We start from the raw sequence: 17,512 nt of genomic DNA, 5'->3' as shown, positions 1-17,512 counted from the left end.
TGTAACGTCGCTACCATGGAGAAAGTTCAGCTCAGCTTTGCGAGGCAAAATTAGTCCACAGGTGGCAAAACGCATGGTCAAAGGCAATATCCTCACCACTTCATTATGCCATGACTTTCGGAATCGCCACCAATGATGAAGCTGACCTCATCGAAGCTGGGTGACCCAAACTGACCTCATCAGTATCGCCTGACCCTGTGTGACCTCGACAAAGCCGGATGCCGCGTTGAGCCCCGAAGGCCTTGAGAAAGCAACCCATCCATTAAGGTGCCAAGAGCACTGTAAATGTGGACCGTCAGCACCAAGCGTCTTCACTGACATGCCCAGTTTCTGCACCCCCATCCCCAAGTTGAGTGATTCGTCGGACAATAGGGCTCCTGCCCTCGCAGCCACAATGTCCGCCCACGTTGGCTGGCAGCAGCGACAAAGAAGGGGGGTTGGTTGGCCGGATGGGGAGGCCTGCTGCAGGAAGGGGACTCTTATTGAGTGTTTGAGCGATGAGCCAGGTCATCACATCTACCCACCTCATCCATCATGCCCCACAAATGGACACAAATAAAGAGGACGCATTCCTGCCTCAGCTCCCACTACCACATTCAAGCCCTCTGCCGCCTTTTCTCCGCTTCCCTCTCTAAATGTGAGCCAAGGCCTTGAGGAAAAGAAAGAGGAGCAGAGTTCAGGCTCTCCCTCGCTCCTGGAGGCCATGGGAGCGCCAGGAGAAAAAGCCAGGTGGTATTCTGACTCATGCCTCCAGTTTGGGCCAAAATGATGGGCTGCCATGGAGCTGTAAGACAATGAAAAGGAAAAAAAAGAAGAGGACTAAACAGAAAACAAGTCAATCTACACTGTATTCTTTTATTTTCTTAGTTGTTCCTCCCACAGTATTGAGTTGAAATGCATAACAGTTACATTGTAGAAAGCATTAAAACAAAGTACCTCAACTTGCTGATTAATTTTTAAAATCGATTATAAACAATCAAAAAGCACAAAAACAAAAAAAGAAGTCTGGTCCCTCAAAACGGGAGAATAAACAAAAGTATTCTGTTATTTACCATAAGTTTGGCACGAGGAATTAACATGAACCGAACATCACACAAGCTTTTCAGACGATCATAGAAAATGTCAGATACGGATCTTTACAGACCATCCATGCGCTTCGGATCGAATTAAACCTGATTGTTTGTCCTTTAAACGGTTTGATTTTTTTTTTCTTCCTTTTTTTCAACTGAATCATAAAAAAAAAAAAAACTAAACAAAATCTATTAATTGACTGGTTTAATTAGTACAGTAAGGAGTGAACTGCATTTTTAATACTATGCGGCAATCAAACGTAATCTACAAGCCCCACGACTGGGGATCAGGATTGGCCCGGGGTGGGAATCTCCCTCTTTCTCCTGGGCTAAGAGCAGTGCTATTCAGTAAACAAACTACAGTTTGCCAAGAAATAAATACAATTCTCAAAAATACAACAGCAAATAACAACAACACCAACCAAATAAAAAACAAAACAAATGATTGTCTAAAAAAAACAACAAAAAAAAAAAGAAAGACACATGAAAATGGAGTTGCTAACAACTAGCATTCAGTCTATTTAGTGGTATTGTCGGTCGGCTAGGATGAATTCAAGAAGTTTTTGAAAAAAAAAAAAGACGTATGCCCTTTACAGAATGACAATTATCGTCAGCACTGGCTACTTATCTCAGTAAATAACAAAAACAAGGAAAAGTACAAAACAAAACATCGTTTCTTCTCTTACACTAAAAAGACAATCTATTTATATCCGTTCACACATAGCGCAGGTGGGCAGGATGGGGCGCTGCTCGAAACTCGCATACAGTGCTGTGATTGTACAGACACACGCAGTCACAGACACACAAACAGGAGGACTGGCCTTATTTCAGTTGAACTCATTTTCACGTGTTTCTCGCAGATGCTTCGTCAATATTCAAGTGCTGATCTTGCCGTCTGAACGAGGAGCAGCTTTCAATCCAAAAGTCGAACGTCTGCGGATCTCTGTGGGGGCGAAACTTGACTTGGCGTTCTTGCTCTTTTGCTTTACACGCAACGAAACATGCTACGCTGGAACCGACTCTCAAGAATGTTCCCCGGATGCGCTCGAGCATCGACAACGCCAGCAAAATCCGTGTTATTCGTCTGCATCAGCGGCCTTTTTGCTGTGCAAAACAGAGAAACTCTGAAGAATAAATACAGACTTGTATTACTTTAGTGTCATCTTTTTTTTTTGTTTGTTTTTTTAACCGCAACTTAGTTGTTGTTGTTATTGTGAAAACAAAAAAAACTAATAATAATTTTAACTTTTTGTATTTGCCAAAGGGTTTTGTGTGGTTACAGTGACCCTGCTTTGTGTTTAAGGCAGTCAGATGGGTCATGGTTCTGCTCAGCAGTCACTCTGTGGACGGTCTGGGACCCTCTGATAGCCTCTGTGGCGGGACGCCCGCTGCCGTAATCAGGTCAGGGGTTGTGGAACGCAACGGTGTTAGGCGTCATCATACGTGGCTGAGGGACTGGATGGCACTGGATTCAGCCGCAGCCCGTGCCAGACTGTGCCACATGGTGGCCGGGGTGTGGGGGGCGGAGTGGAGAGAGTCCTTTTCGGCCAGAGACAACATCATGGCATACGCCTGAGGGAACAGAAGAGGGACGCAGAGCTTGAATATGGTGATTCGTGCAGAGGAGGCAAACAAAAGGACATAATTACTGGCACTCCTGGTGAAGATATGAGAAAAAGCCTTGAAGTGAGTTTTTGTTTTGGCGACTTGGTAACCCCGACGTACCACTCTGTTGGTACGTCATTTTATTGGCTCTTGTGGCCTTTTTTGGAGACAAGAAATTAGGTTGTGAGAGAGAGAGAGGGGGGGAGGGCATGTCAGAGGTCATTGCACCAGGACTCAAACCCATCGAGAACTAAGGACTCTGTCCATGGGTCGCACACTTTACCCCTGCGTCACCCAACTACATCACTTTCCATGTGGCAACACTGTTTCATCTTGTTTTTCCCCAACATTTCAGAATTAGTAGCTCATCTGAAAGCTCAACCCTCTTTTAGCTTTTAGCTAAATTGATCAGACAGAGTGACAGGCAGCTGTTAGCTGGAGCCACTCCAAACACAGACACACACACACAAATACATGCAAACAATGCTGCAGGTAACTACATAAATTATATATGTATAATTTGTGGTTATGACTGCAAAGAAATAAAACTCATCTAACAAACCTATTGTCCTTAAAGCTGCAGTATATAACCTTTATAAAAATGTGTTGTTGTTTTTTTCTTGCATATTTGTTGAATCTGTCACCATGTTGTGATATGTCATGGAGATTACATATTGCAGCTTTAATATTAATTAAAAGTTTTTCTTACTTCTGGTTTACATCGCATCAAATGCATCTTAATAAGAATTGCTTTGTCTGGAAAGACATATCAAAAATAGCCTTTCTTAATGTTTTGATTGTTATTCCTTACTAAATATGAGGTAGAATTTTTTTTTTTTTTAATAATGTTTCAGTCTGAGAGTAAACAAATGCAATATAGGAAGTATTCATGTTTAAGCATTTAGCACATCTTTACCAGGAATGCCAGAAGAAATGGAGGGTTGGGGGAGAACTGGAGATGTTCCTCATACCTGAGACTTGGATTTTCTAAAGAGCGGCTGTTTGACTGCCTTGGCGAGTGATGGGGAGGCGAAGGATCCATCGTCCTCATCTCCATCTCCGTCTCCGTCTCTGTCACTCAGCTCGCTCTCCTCCATTTTGCGCAGATCCGAGAAACGGTGGATCTGATCCAAAGCTGAGAAGCTGCTCTGTTCCTCCTCATGTGAATACCTGGAAGTTAGGAAAAGGCAATAGGATAGAATAGAATTAAATGCCATTGCAAATATGAAATAATATAAGATTTAAGAGTGCTTCCACAAGCACAAATGTTCAATCAAGGAGCCACTAAAATCAGACAGCAAAGTATTCATTCGATATTGGAGCAGTGTAACACAATAAATTAATGAAGTGTGTAAAAAATATTTTTTTAAAAATTGTCTAAAATATAAAAAAATTAAAAAAGGCTTTCAAGAGACATCTTAATAGGTGGATGCTCTCATGTAACATTTACCTCCTCGGAGAGGTTTTGCAGCTGAGGTTTAAGTTGCTGGGCTCACTGAAGTCCATTTCATCGTCGCCGACGCTGCTGGGATGCACCTTGACGTCTGTCTTCGGAGGACTGTTCCTCGGCTCCTCCGCTTCTTCCTCCTCAGCATCCAGGTCTTCCACTTCCTCATCTTCCAGGTCACGTGATCCGTGGCTGGGCATCAGGGGTTTCCCCTCCTCCAGCAGGCCTCCGTTTAGCCTGTGGATTAGGATCATTCACAGAACAATAAATATAAATCCCATCTATACTGTTGGTCTTTTTTGTTTTGTAAAAGAAAGTAAGTAAAGAAAGCTTTGCGTGCTGTCGTGGGTCCTTCAGTTTAAACCGTAAACTGTGGACGCCACGAGATAAACAAAGCAAGAAGTGGAGGATCTGCAGCCGAGCAAAGCCGGAATCCAGTTTGTCATCAAGCTTTTGGGGCCCCTTTGGGCACAGCAGCGCTGGGCTGATCACTGGGGCACTTAAATGGAGTGCTCTGCCTCTCTCTTTGTTTATTTTCTCTACTATCTCGTATTCATCTAATAGGCCAAATATTTAGCTGACAGCCCCATTTGCTGGGAGAGTTATGAGAGAGCTGCCAACCGGCCTACTCCTCTATCCCCGAAGAGGGAGAGGGGGCCAGCTATCCAAACTGCTGGAGTCTTAATCTGTCCCTCTGTCTCAGCACCACAGGAAACCACCATTTGGCAAATCATCTGGAACCACATTAAGACTGATTCACTAATTACACTCTAGGACATCTCTCGTCAGCTTGCAAAAATGCCATTTCTTTGCACAAAGGCTTCAGAGAAAAAACACTGAGAAGTGAACAATGAGAATATCGGAAGGCTAACACAACCCAACAGTACAAGAGAGAAGGGGGAAAAAATGGGATACCTGAACTGGATTTGTCTGAAAAAAAAAGGGGCTAATATTACAAATGAGAAAAATTGTGGACTGATAGTCATCAGCAGCGGATGCGGTTGTTCTTCCAACGCAGCTCCAGCTTAGAACCGTGCACTGTCAGGGCAGTGTTCGTGCCGTCCCGAGCTTGCACAGCTGCAAGAAGGAGCTAACTCCAAAGAAGAGAGCGAGAACTCTGTGATTAAGAAAACAGATTCGCTAATTACGCTTTCAAACGTGGTAATTTGCTGAGGATAAAGTATCTATCAGGAGCAGTCAGGAGCACTGCAGTTTGAAAGGAAACACAGGCCGACCCTTTGACCCCACCCCCATCTACACTTTTCCTGTAGGCAGACATGTTGGTTCCAGATGTGGCGGACTAGCTGCTGCAGCCTCCCCTCACCCTCTACCCCCGCCACCATTTCTTCTCCATTCTTCTCCAGTTCCCCTCCTGATAGCTTACCACCCGGTCCGGCTCTCACAGGCCTTATCCGCGATCTCCAATCTGTGATCCCACCAACGTGAGACATGGAAAAACAAACGGAGCGACCCGAGCGACCCTCCTAACTGCTTTCTGATCTAATCGCCACAACAAGGACCAATTTGCATAACGCTCGGACATTTTTGCACACACAAAGATATCTTTCCTTCCCTGTGGCCGAATGGCAAACGGTATTAAAAGCTCAACAGGAATTCCAAAATCCAGGATTTTATTATCACAGATGATTGGTCTCTCATTAGGAGCCCTAAAAGTAGTGTGTTTAATAACAGAGACTGCCTGAGAGTAAAAAAAAAAAATACATATATAAGCATAAACAGGCTGATAAGAGGTAACATATTAAAGCTACTTGAGTAGTACATTAATTAAAAAAAAGAGCTTCAGTGTAGATGCAGATCTGACAAAGGGAACACGGGAAGCTGTGCTTACCCTTCTTCAGAGGGGTCTGGTGATGTCTGGTTCTGACTTGCGCTGCTAATAAAATTTCTTATTTCATTGAAATAGGAGTCTTCTTTGTCGTCCAATATGGCACTGCTGCTGTCCAACTCCGACTGCGGGGACGACATTGCAGTTCCTGCAGAAAAACACGAAAAAGCTAAAATATCGGTTTTATTGGATGATAAACCTCTTCATCAGTTTTTTTTTTTTTTTTCTTGTCCTGTCTCCTCTGGGATTGCCATAAGCTTAGTTCCCACAGCATGGCGCTGCCACCACTATGTGTGTAAAATAGGGTGTGTGTAAGGTGTAAAAGCAGTGCTGTTTTTGCAAAATAAAGTTCAGTTTTGGTTTTGGTGAGACCTCAACTAATCTCACGCGAACAGAGCTCTGTGAGACGCTCAAACTGTGAGATATCGATTTAAAACGTAACTCTCCACTAACTGGCACTGACCTTTCTGCTATGTTTCTTGGTTTTCTAAATGCCGTTCCTCCATTAATGTTCGCTAACAGAACAGCTGGGTTCATGCTGAGATTGTTAACATGACAAAACGAGGAAGTGTTTCAAAATTTGAATACTTTTCCAAGGCGCTGTGTGCATTCTCACTTATTACGCCGTTGTGAAATATTATCTGTTCGTATCACGCCATATATCAGTTTGGCAGTATTCCTGCTGCTTAGGCTCAGTTGACATCACTGGTAGATGCAGAACTGTGGTAGAAACCAAATTCCTTTAATCTAATCAGTTAGAAAATATACTGTCTCATGCGCAAAAGGAAAAGCTTAGCTAATAAATACATTTGTATTTGATAGTACATTAGGCATGATTAAGTGGCCGCCTCCCCTGCTGATGTTGGCTGCTGACCAGTTGTCACCACTCGTTCTGCTGATTCAGAATGACGCAACCGAACAAACTTGTGAGCTGTGATATGCTGATGAAAGCAGTTCATTGTAAAAAAAAAAAAAATAAATAAATAAAAAATAAAAAAAAATAATTAAATATCCAGAGCCAATTTATGCAGAGGCGACGATGGATGGAAGATTTATATTGCTTAATTTGTCAGCTTCTAGATTCCTTCAAATCAAGGCAGTTTACTTTTATTCTCCTGTACAGAATCATTTATGAGTCTTAAAAGCAAGCAGATCAGCTTTATTTCACAAAACACATAAATTGGAGGGGATTTGGAAAGAGGAGACTTCTGTGTGAAGATCCGTAGGGTTCGGGGCTCACCTGACAGGTGGCCGTTTTCATGCTTTTTGAGGTGGCGGTCAAGGTTGGTCTGCTGGCCGAAGCAGCGGTCGCACAGGTGGCACTTGAAGGGCTTCTCCTTGTTGTGAATGTTGCGAATGTGCCGCTGCAGGTTGGAGGAGATGCTGAAGGAGCGGTCGCAGTATTTACACCTGCACAGAGAGCGGATAAAAGAAGAAAACAAAAAACAAACGTTCAACAATAAACAGTGACGTAGGAGGAGATGGATAATGAAGCTGGCGTTTATTTCTGTGGGAAACGGAACTGAAATCGGTAACGCCGGACACACCAGCGCACACACACATGCCGAGTCCCCCAGCCTCACACATGATGGAAGAGCCTGTTTAAGGTGAAACAGCTCTGCTCTCTTATCTCCAGCCAGCGCAATAAAGCTGCATTCTTCTCTCACAAAATAAGCACGCAACAGATTTGGTTCAAGCCCTGCAAAATTAGGGGCTCCTGCCAAGTTTCTTCATGCAAAATTATACGAGAAGATTACATCTTTTTTTTTTTTTTTTTTTTGCTGGTGGAATTAGCTCGCTCTCTTGGCTGTCCCTCAGGAACCCTCCTGGTTATCTCCACACAAGAGAAGAAAAAAAAAAAGGAATTACAATAAACAGCGGTGATCTTTTTAATGGCATGCCAGCACGTAGAGTTGTGGGCTATCAGGCTGGGGCAGGAAAGGCCTACATCTGTCTTACTCTCTCCCCTGTGGTCAATAGGCCTCCTCCAAACTTTGGGCCAACATTCTTCCACCTTGGTAACTACAAAGCTGGATAACTTCAGCAAGGTTGTATTCATTATCCAAATGCAGCTGATGTGCAAAAGTGAATTTCTGCGTGCACAATGAAATGGACACAAAACAAAGTGAGAAAAAATTTGTTTTAAGGACCACAGTAACACAAATGAGGGGGTCTGGGGGGGAGGGGGGCTCCTTAATGTCATGACGACCCCCTTGGACAGCAAGGAAGTCTCACTTGCATCCAAAGCCTGCAGCTTGCTTTGAGTCTGGCCTCATAACTGCAAGAGAAATGACCACAGCTGCTAAGTCTGGACTTCTCATCCCCCCCGATTTTCAACAAACGTCTCCTCACCACTACCCCTCCCCACCTCCACCCCCTGTCCCCCTTGCCCCAGCCCTCCTCCACCCCACAGTTCTGTCACCAAAGCAACAGTTATCATTTTTCATTGGGTAAATTATTTAGCAGTGGGATAATTATTCCAAGCTTATGGCATAGGAAAACACACATAAACTCCGTTCAAACTGTGGTCTGGTAATCCCTGGGAAAACGTCTGCGTCTTGCTAACAAATTACCTTTTTTTTTTTTTTTTTGTACTTTTTTATTGTTCGAACTGAAATTTGCTGCTTTCTTTTGCAGAAGAGGAAATGTTAGATTCCCTATTTCAGATTTGAGTTAATGTGTTTTTGTGCAAACACAATTCTCGATTAGAGAGAGAAAACCCCCCCAGCTAGGTTAGTTTCATAAAGTGCAGAAAGACAAATGGAGATGGAGAAGCTAGCACAAAGTATTCAAAGCACAACACAAATCTTTATTACTCTAATGTAGAGACAGCATCCAACACTAAGTCACACTGTTTTCTTTTTTGTTAATCGGCTGAACAGAGCTCTGCGAGGGCCTCAGTTATAGCTTCTTTATATTATTTATATCATATAAGTTTATTATTTCTTCGATGTCAGTCTGACATTAAGAATATTAAGTTTTTCAGCATGAAATAAATTAATACAAATAGAGCACTACATGTTTACAGACAGTTTAACCAAATCTCCAAGTCATTTCAAAATGATATATTTTTTGATAGCACCCAGGAGAACTTGTTTTTTGTTGTTGTTTTTTTTTTTTTTCCTTTTGACAAAGATACATATATTTTATTTGTTTAGACAAAAGTTTGCTGTTCCAGTTAGGGCTCTGAAAGTAAGCAGACGATGGGAGGGAGAAAACTGTAAGTTAATTTTGTACAAAAGATAAACGTTGCAACTTAATTTTGTGGTCTTCTTTGAAAATCCCTCCGCTCTCGGAGGCCTTCTGCCTCTGAGATTCCTAGTGTGCTTATGCCTTGGGCCGACTCTACAACAGGAAAAGGCTTGTAGAGTTTATAGAGCAGGATTACCTGTAAGGCTGCTCTCCAGTATGAGTCCTGAGATGGCGAGTCAGGTTGGCAGAACGAGGGAATATTTTTCCACAGTATCTACAAAACAGTTATATTCATTTGCAGTGCTTAACATATGCAATCTTAACAAGTGTTTATTTAAAAAAAAAAAAACAAAAACAAAACCAAAAGTACATTTCCGTCCTCGGAGGAAATAAATAATCAAACAGCTCTTATCAGATCAGTACCAGAGTTACCTGCATGTGTAGCGCTCCTTGCCCTTGCGCAACAGTGTCTCTGGAAGAGTGGAGGGCGGAGCTCTGAAGTCGAACATGGACGGGACGGAGCGCAGCAGTTCTCCTGTCTCCGGCTTCAAGGAGCCAAATGTCTCCAGCTTCTCCGCCATGCTCTCGATGGCCGTCATCTGCAGAGACAGGCGATTTGGGAGGACGTGAGGGGCTGATTCACATTGTTGAATCCGAGTGCAACATCCAACCAAACGTACACAGCAAAATGTAGCACCCAATATAGTGTAACAGCAGGCTTAGTGGAAATGATGCGGAATATACAGCTTCATTATATTTTTATGTGCCATGTAATTCTTGTAACAAAGACAAAAAAGCCATTACAGAATTGTGAGACGCCTAAAACTTTCTGAATGACTCCTGGCGGCTCATTTACAGATTTGTTTACGTCGTTGACTGATGCGTGTTGTTTACAGGCGTCATACAAGTTGAATAGAAGCGAAACAGGTATTGGGTGCATTTTTATCGTGACATTCATCAATGATTCATGCATCGCAAGGTGAAACAGCTGATATGGGGCATGACAAGTGGATCTGACACTGATTCATAACTTTTCTGCAACAAACACATGTCATCTTCCCATTGATGATCAGCAGCAAGCAGCTGTGCAAATCTAAATGTTAAATGCAGCCAACAAATAATCATAAAGCATGCATGCAATAAATACACACACACACACACACACACACACACACGCACGCACGCATGCACTCACACACAGACAGGAGATTACAGACTACAGCCAATCTACTAATGAAACTGAACATTTACTTTCATCAGAACTCTCCAAGGAAATGTGTGCTGGGTAGATGCACATGAGCAGAAAAAAAAAAAAAAAAAAAAAAAAAAGCTCTGGTGGTCTTAGTTGATTAACTGCCTGGAAATGTGCACAAAACGGAAACTATACGTATGTGTGTGAGAAAGAGGAATGTGTCTGTAATGTGTTTTTATGTGCGTCTATTTATATGAGTAAAAAGCATGTACGCTGTATGTGAGGGCGATTCTACCAGCTCAGTGCACATCTGTGCGTTTTCAGGTAGGCCTGCGTAACGCTGCCCTAACGTATGTCCGTCCGTGCGTGTGTGTGTGTGTGTGTGTGTGTGTGTGTGTGTGTGTGTGTTTTGTACGTGTGTGGCAGAGGAGTGATTCATGTCCACTGCTGGGCTGTAAACCATTCTGTGCACAATGTGGGCAGACAGCACATTCGTCAATATGAAAGATGTTGACATTACTGATCAAGGGCCAGACACGGGTAATAATGATATCGCTGTGCTGAGAGGGGCGGGATGTTGGGGAGGAGAGGGGGTTTGCAGGGGGGGAGCGAGAGGTGGGGGTCTCAGTAGGCCGCAGGGCCTGTCAGACCATCGTAGACACACGCACACATGCACACACACAAAGTTTTTCTTTTTTTTTTTTCCCCCTCCGTCTTTTAAAGGGCCCACACAAATTTGCATTATTTTACGTGTATTGAATTTTCAGCCTGTTTCGTCTTCTTATTTCAATAAGGGGACAAATCAGTGTTGATTCAGGTCCTCCACCGGAGCCCTGCTCCGACTCTGACATTCCATCTCCCGCTTTCACCCCCTGTCACTCTCAGGCTTCTCGCCAAGAATGACAAGACAGGGAGAGAAGAAACAGAGGATGAAAACCGGAGAAGAAGAATATGATGGAGGACTTGATGATTACAGGAGGGGGTGGGAGGGAGGAGGAATGCAACAGGAAAGAAGAAAGAAGAAGAAGGAAGAAAAAAAAAGAACATGCAAACGAGGCAGTGAAGGGTCTGGAAGAAAGAGAGGAACTGATGGTTGATGGATGGCGCCGAAGTTCAGAGTTGGGAGCAAGTGATTAAGAGTGACGGCCGAGTGTAAAGTTCCTGCCGCAGCCGTCGACGGTCCCACCGAGGGAGGATGTGGAGTGTCAGGACTGTTTGATTATGAATATGCCAGCGTTACGCGGCATGAATCAAAGTGCGACAGAGAGAAAGCCAGAGCGAGCTCAACGGAGATTAAATGCTTTCACATCTTTCCTGGAAATACAATGTGTATCTCGTTGGGCTTGTTTCAGAAAACTGCGAAGAAGTCAGTTTGCCTGCCTCCCTTGATGAGAATCCATAAATCTCGGGAACACTAGGGCCTCTACGGCTGTCGGCGGTATCGTGTTTGTCCGATAAGACTTTTCTTTGAGCTCACTCTCGGCTCCATCTACTGGGGAATTCGGAACGGTTTCCAAACAGTTTTTTTTTTTTTTATTTTTTTAGTACTGATCTCTGCCAGGATTTTCAAATGTAAGAGTTTATGTGTTTCACATAAAACACGAGTATTGCTGTGCCTTAATTTTCTGCTATTGCTATTATTAATTTGCACGTTTTCTTAGCTAGATTGTACAAAATCAGTCTAAGGAATCTCCCACGGAGTCTGTTATGCATGTAAGTTAGTTCGATAAGGTCACTGTTTGACCACCTACATCTCTGTGCGAGACACCGACACGAACCCACCCACGCTTTTGGGCGATCGTAAACACAAACGCATACCTCCCGAAACTCCCTGTCTTTTCCCGAGAGGGAGCACGAATGTGTCTGTGAAGTTGCTTGTTGCTATAGTGTCGCTCTGGGACCAGCACTTGATTGGCTATCTTCAGATGTCAGTGATGCTGTTAGGGCCTTAATTAGCGAGATGCATTCTCAATTGTTGATCTTTATCGGGAACCAGATGTGTGGAGGGAGGGGTCTGCCCTCCCCCGCCCCACACACACACACACCCAGCCCAACAGAATCCCAGAGAGACTGTTACCCGTTCTCTAATGCAGCAAAGACACACCCCAATCCCACCAAACACTACACACACACACACACACACACAAACGAGGACACCTTGCATTTATCCCTCCCATCCACTCATGTAGGGAAAAAAAGAGAAAAATCCCTCTTCATTCACCAGCTAAGCAAACACATGTTAAGAGCTGTTAGATGGAGAGGGTGTAACTCAGCTGGAAATTCCCTCTTTAAAATGTTCCACGTTAATTAGAGTAGAGAGTGAATGTAAAGATGTTACTTCAAATAAATAAAGCATGCTCAGTTACAGTGTCTTGCAAAAGCACTTTATGTCCTTTATTGTATGATGTAATTGACTTATATATATATATAGTAGAGCATATGGTTATGTAACGGAGAGAACAAGAAAAATTATTCTTGAAAGTTTTAACAGAGAAAAAGATCTGAAACGTGTGGCTTGCATTTCTATTCAGCCTGCCAAGTCAAAACCCAGCAGAGTTTTTTTTGTTTGTTTGTTTGTTTTGTTGTTTTTGCTGTGACTCTGATGGACTTTTCTGTCCCAACTAAAATAAAACGTGCCTGCAGCATGATGCTGCCAATGCATCGCTGTTGAAATGAAATCTGACGCCCATTTGGACCCAAAAAAGTTTCATTGTGGTTTAATCGAACCAGAGCAAATTCAGCGTTTGTTCTCAACCAAGCCTCTAAAGCCTTGGCTAGTCTGGTCTTTAAATAGAAATATCACACTGATAGGGTTGAACATACTATAAAATAAAATAATATATTAATGTGCTATTTTGTCTTAGTCTACCACATAGAATATTAAAAGTAAAAAAAAACGGTTAAAAAGCGATGTAAGGTAAAAAATTTTCAATGTTCGTGAATACTTTAGCAAGGTGCTGTACATGCAACATAATATCACGCAATTAAATATGCGTGATGAGAATCGTAGCGATATATCAGACAGCGATTCAATTTTGTGCTCTGCTCGTGTGCGACGGTGACAGGCTGAAAGCCATGCAAATGTCCTTGTGTAAACTCTTATTCAGCCCATGCATGAAGTTATGATTCAGGGTCTGACTGGTAGAGGAACAGCACTCCAGGTCAAAAAGGAACTTACCCAAGTTCTCTGATCTGGCAAACGAAACTGAGGGGCGGAAGAGAGGGAGAAAAAAAAAAGAAGGCAGTCAGAACCAAGACGTGGTGGATGAATCAACACATATTACTACAGAGAGGAAGGAGGAATCTTGGTGCAATTAACTCTGAATGAGCAATGGAGTGTCTGTCTCTTGTGTTATGGCAGCGGCTTGCCTGGAGAGACTAATAGTTTCCAACACGTTCTGGTGTTCAATAAGCTCATTATGGGAGGTTACAATTCCAACTGCAGAATATAATCTAACCCAGTATTGGCTCGCAGTAAAATTTCCTGCCAGGAAATAATGAGATGAATCACTCAAGGTTTTGAAAAGTATCCCCAGTCCCCTAAGTTTTGCAAACTCTATTTTAACATGCTGCTCACAACTGAGTCAGGTGACCGATACTGCACCCACACTAAAGTCTACAGGAGAACCTCTCGCCTAGTCTGGCTTAGACCTATGCAAGTCTGGCGTTTGTGGGAATGATTTGTGTGTCCAGACATCATAAAGTCATAAAGATGGCCTAAGCACTCTGTTAGTGTTTCTACTGATAGGACACCTCATTAGGGCGTGTGGGACGACCATGTGGCTGCTGCAGGCTGGGCCATGCCGCAGTCTGGACAGGAGACATAAATCAGACAAATGAAACAGCCTGTAAAAACCAGACCTGAAACGGCCTGAAAAAAAGGGAAGGGAAGAGAGAGAGAGAGAGAGAAAAAAAAAAGTCATACGCCTGAGAAAGTGGTGTTTTCACTTTCCGACGGACCGTTCTCACCCGCAGGGTAAGATTGAACAAATGAACGCCAAAGCGACGTGTCATATACCCACACACAGGCACACACACTGGAGTACATACGCAGACACGAGCCTTCTGTGGACCCTCACACTGAAAGTGCTGGCACAGCGAAGGCAGGGGCAGAAATCACTGCTTTAAGAGCATATCATTTTTTTATATTGTAATCAAAGACACATTACGAGAAGATGTGTCACAATGTGGCCTTTCTTTGTGCCACATCTGGTTTAGATAGTCAACAATGGGCAGTAGCTTGTATAAAACTGGGGGTGCATACTTATCCTCATTAATTCTGTTTGGCCAGCCCGGGACACCCATTGCGAATAGGAGCCTCTCAGAAAAAAAAAAAAAAAATCATAATATTCACAGACAGGGTCAGCGCCACATTGCCCTCTCATCTATAAACCTGGTTTCCCAGAGTCTAAGATTCAAGTTGTAGTGTGGCTAAAGTCACCCAGGATTTAGCTGATTTAATCAAATTCATCTGAATTCCTGTCATTTCAAAACACAACCTAAAGTGAGGAGCACAAATACCCTCTTTGCCCTACGTTGCCCAAGCTCCTACAGTCACAACTTACTTGTGGATGGAAGAGGAAGCCTGGAGTTGGCCGCATGTACTTGTCTTTCAGAGTCTCAAACGGATCGCTCATTCTCCTCTTCTCAACCCTGCTAATAGTAGATTTCTATCAGCTCGTGTTGACTGCACAGAAGTGCCCGTCTTCGCTCTTGCAATATGCAATTAATGGAGATACTGGGAATAACAATACCTGTAGATAGGGTCCATGAAAAAAGGGGTGGGCCTGGCATGCTGTAAGGAGGTGTCTGCTTTAGGAGCGTCCACTGCTTTCTTCTCCTCTTCAAAGCTCTTGTTCTTCCTGGTCTCCTCCTGACACGGAATCTGTCCGCGGCCCCGGGAGCCCAGGCTCAGATCGAGAGGCTGGTCCTGGCCAGTAACGTTTGCGGCATCGGTTTTGGTGGGAACAAACAGGGACAGTTTGCCCTCCTTTCGCTTGGTAGTGAGGTCAAATGGTGACTCAGATGACTTGCTCTGAGCCTTCTTGCAATCATCTCCTGGCGACTGTGGCTCACCCTTCACGCCTGTTGGTCTGAGGTCCCTGTCTGGCAAGGGGTAAACTGGTGGAGAGAAAGTCGGGAAGAAAGGCAGTGGAAACATAGAGGGGTAGGGCAGAGACCCAACCTTCTTGTCCTGCAAGCCAGCCAGCCCAGCTGAGCCAAAATATTTCTCTGCAATAGAGGCAATGGCCTTAATAGAGTCATTTACAGCCCCTGTTACTGCCGTGTGCTCGTCTAGTGACGACTGTATGAGGGACTGGCCTGGAAAGCCTTTAGCAGTACTGCTCCCTATCAAGCTGGGACTTTGAGGGTCTCTCTCAGTGGCCTTTCTCCTTGGACCTTTGCCATTTTCTCGAGCAACTCCCCTCTCCTTCTCACTGTCCATGTCGCTTTCGAGTTCAGAGCCCGTTGTGCTCTCCAGATCACTCCCACTCGGCGTGCTGACGTCGTCCACGTCGCTGCTTTCAGACTGGTCACTTTGCTTGTTCTGCTGCTTTGCGGACACTGAGGAGCCCTGATTGGGAAGATCTGAGTCTTGCATGTCGTTTCCAGGTGAACTGCCATTTTTGCACAGCGCTTTCAACAGTTCTTGAGACTCCAGAGCGCCAGGGCTCGGAGGAAGCAAAGGACTTTTGCTTAGTTCCACACCAGGCCCTGTAACAGGTGCATGAGCCGTGTGTCTGACAGGAGCGGAGGTGGCAGGAATGAGCTGTGGCCGGTGATATAGTCCAGAAGGAAACAAGCCGGGGAAGCTGAAAGGAAATGCCGGGGCTGCAGGGAAAGTAAGCCCACTATGGTGGCGGCTTGCGCCGAAGTAATCAGCAAGTCCAGCGCTGCTGTGACCGAGTGTGAGAGCCGATTTGTCTAAGCCGGGGGTACCAGGGAGTGGTAAGCCCTGCGCAAACAACCCCCCTGCTGCGAAGTGATTCTTTCCTTCACAGAAGCGCCGATGTTTGTTGAGGGACGAGGTGGTGCTGAACATTTGCCCACAGTCCTTGCATTTTATCTGTGTGCGACAGTCAGCATGCATGCGTTTGTGCCGGCAAAGGTTAGAGAACTGGGTATAGGACTTGTGGCATACCTCACCTGCAGGGACACAGAGACAGATGGAGAATGCATTAATGCCCATGACACACTGAACCAAAAACACCAGTGTGGAAAAGATAACATGTCTTCATATCTCTAATTAATATCCATTAGAATGACTAAGTGCGGGGAGGAGGAAACACCGTTAGTGCTTATGCTCATTTTCCCATCACTGTGACTTTTTGGTCTCCAGCAAACAAAATGAAAAGGTGTGTCCAGATCCTGGCATTGTGAGGGAATCTGCTTGCTTGATGATATGAGTCAGTCACTGCCACTCATCACCTGCACATCAAACCAGATTCCCAGGAATCTTCTGGCCCATTGTCCTCCCAGGGACGCTCCCAAGGAGTCCACACAAACACTCACACGTAGACACTCATATGGACAGGCAGGCACATTCACAGAATATTCTCATAACACAAAAGAAATGAAATCACACACACACACACACACACACACACACACACACACACCCACGCACGCAGGCATGTAGACGTAAAGATACACACTTTCTCAGCCGCATGCAGTACAATGGCTCTATTTTAAGTCCGTAAAGGAAGCAGAGTTGAATGAATCCTATCCTGCAGTCCAGTTCCCAGGGACAGGTCTCACGTCCTCTGCTGCCTCTCTTCCCTCACCCCCCTCCGGGCCTCTTGAGTCAGCCCCTCGGCCCCCTCACCTTGTTCCCATGCCTCAGGCCATGTCATCCTGCGCTTAGTGACCTTCCCACAGTCAATCGGGCCGTCACTCTGTCTTGGCACTGGCGTACAGTAACAACACCCGATCCAAAAACAAACCAAAGTTTGATTTTCTCTGTCATCACTATTAATATGTCAGCCTTATCTGTGTTTGACATATTATTGGATATCGGAAGAGTTGAAAAAGACATGTTTATATTGTTTTCCGTTTTCTTTTTTGTCAGTTTTGAGATGCATTTCGCTCCTAGTTGTCTGCTTCCACGCAATAGGATTCTTTGTAGATGCGTTGTTCAGACTATTAATAAGAATTTGATT

The 17,512-nt window shown here is 44.3% G+C and overlaps 1 protein-coding gene across 13 annotated transcripts in view; it reads right to left on the bottom strand.

The window, feature by feature from the left end:
- Positions 1–835: 835 nt before the first annotated feature.
- mecom (MDS1 and EVI1 complex locus) overlaps positions 836–17,512 on the bottom strand; it is a 158,987-nt gene continuing 142,310 nt past the window's right edge. For 5 of the 13 annotated variants that reach the window (XM_007573590.2, XM_007573588.2, XM_007573591.2 and 2 more), the window contains 10 exons: positions 15,107–16,499; positions 14,918–15,008; positions 13,531–13,557; positions 9,593–9,759; positions 9,357–9,434; positions 7,209–7,378; positions 5,972–6,116; positions 4,126–4,359; positions 3,647–3,845; positions 836–2,642 (listed from right to left, as the gene is read on the bottom strand). In XM_007573590.2, the coding sequence (XP_007573652.1) occupies positions 2,508–2,642; positions 3,647–3,845; positions 4,126–4,359; positions 5,972–6,116; positions 7,209–7,378; positions 9,357–9,434; positions 9,593–9,759; positions 13,531–13,557; positions 14,918–15,008; positions 15,107–16,499 (2,639 nt within the window). In that variant the 3' untranslated portion in view covers positions 836–2,507. The remainder of the gene's footprint in view (positions 2,643–3,646; positions 3,846–4,125; positions 4,360–5,971; positions 6,117–7,208; positions 7,379–9,356; positions 9,435–9,592; positions 9,760–13,530; positions 13,558–14,917; positions 15,009–15,106; positions 16,500–17,512) is intronic. The other 8 variants (XM_007573589.2, XM_007573593.2, XM_007573595.2 and 5 more) reach the window with 3 other exon arrangements.

The sequence above is a fragment of the Poecilia formosa genome, unplaced genomic scaffold (assembly GCF_000485575.1).
Source record: "Poecilia formosa unplaced genomic scaffold, Poecilia_formosa-5.1.2 Scaffold335, whole genome shotgun sequence".
In the NCBI taxonomy this organism is placed as follows: Eukaryota; Metazoa; Chordata; class Actinopteri; order Cyprinodontiformes; family Poeciliidae; genus Poecilia; species Poecilia formosa.
This window is presented reverse-complemented; position numbering and strand designations above follow the sequence as displayed.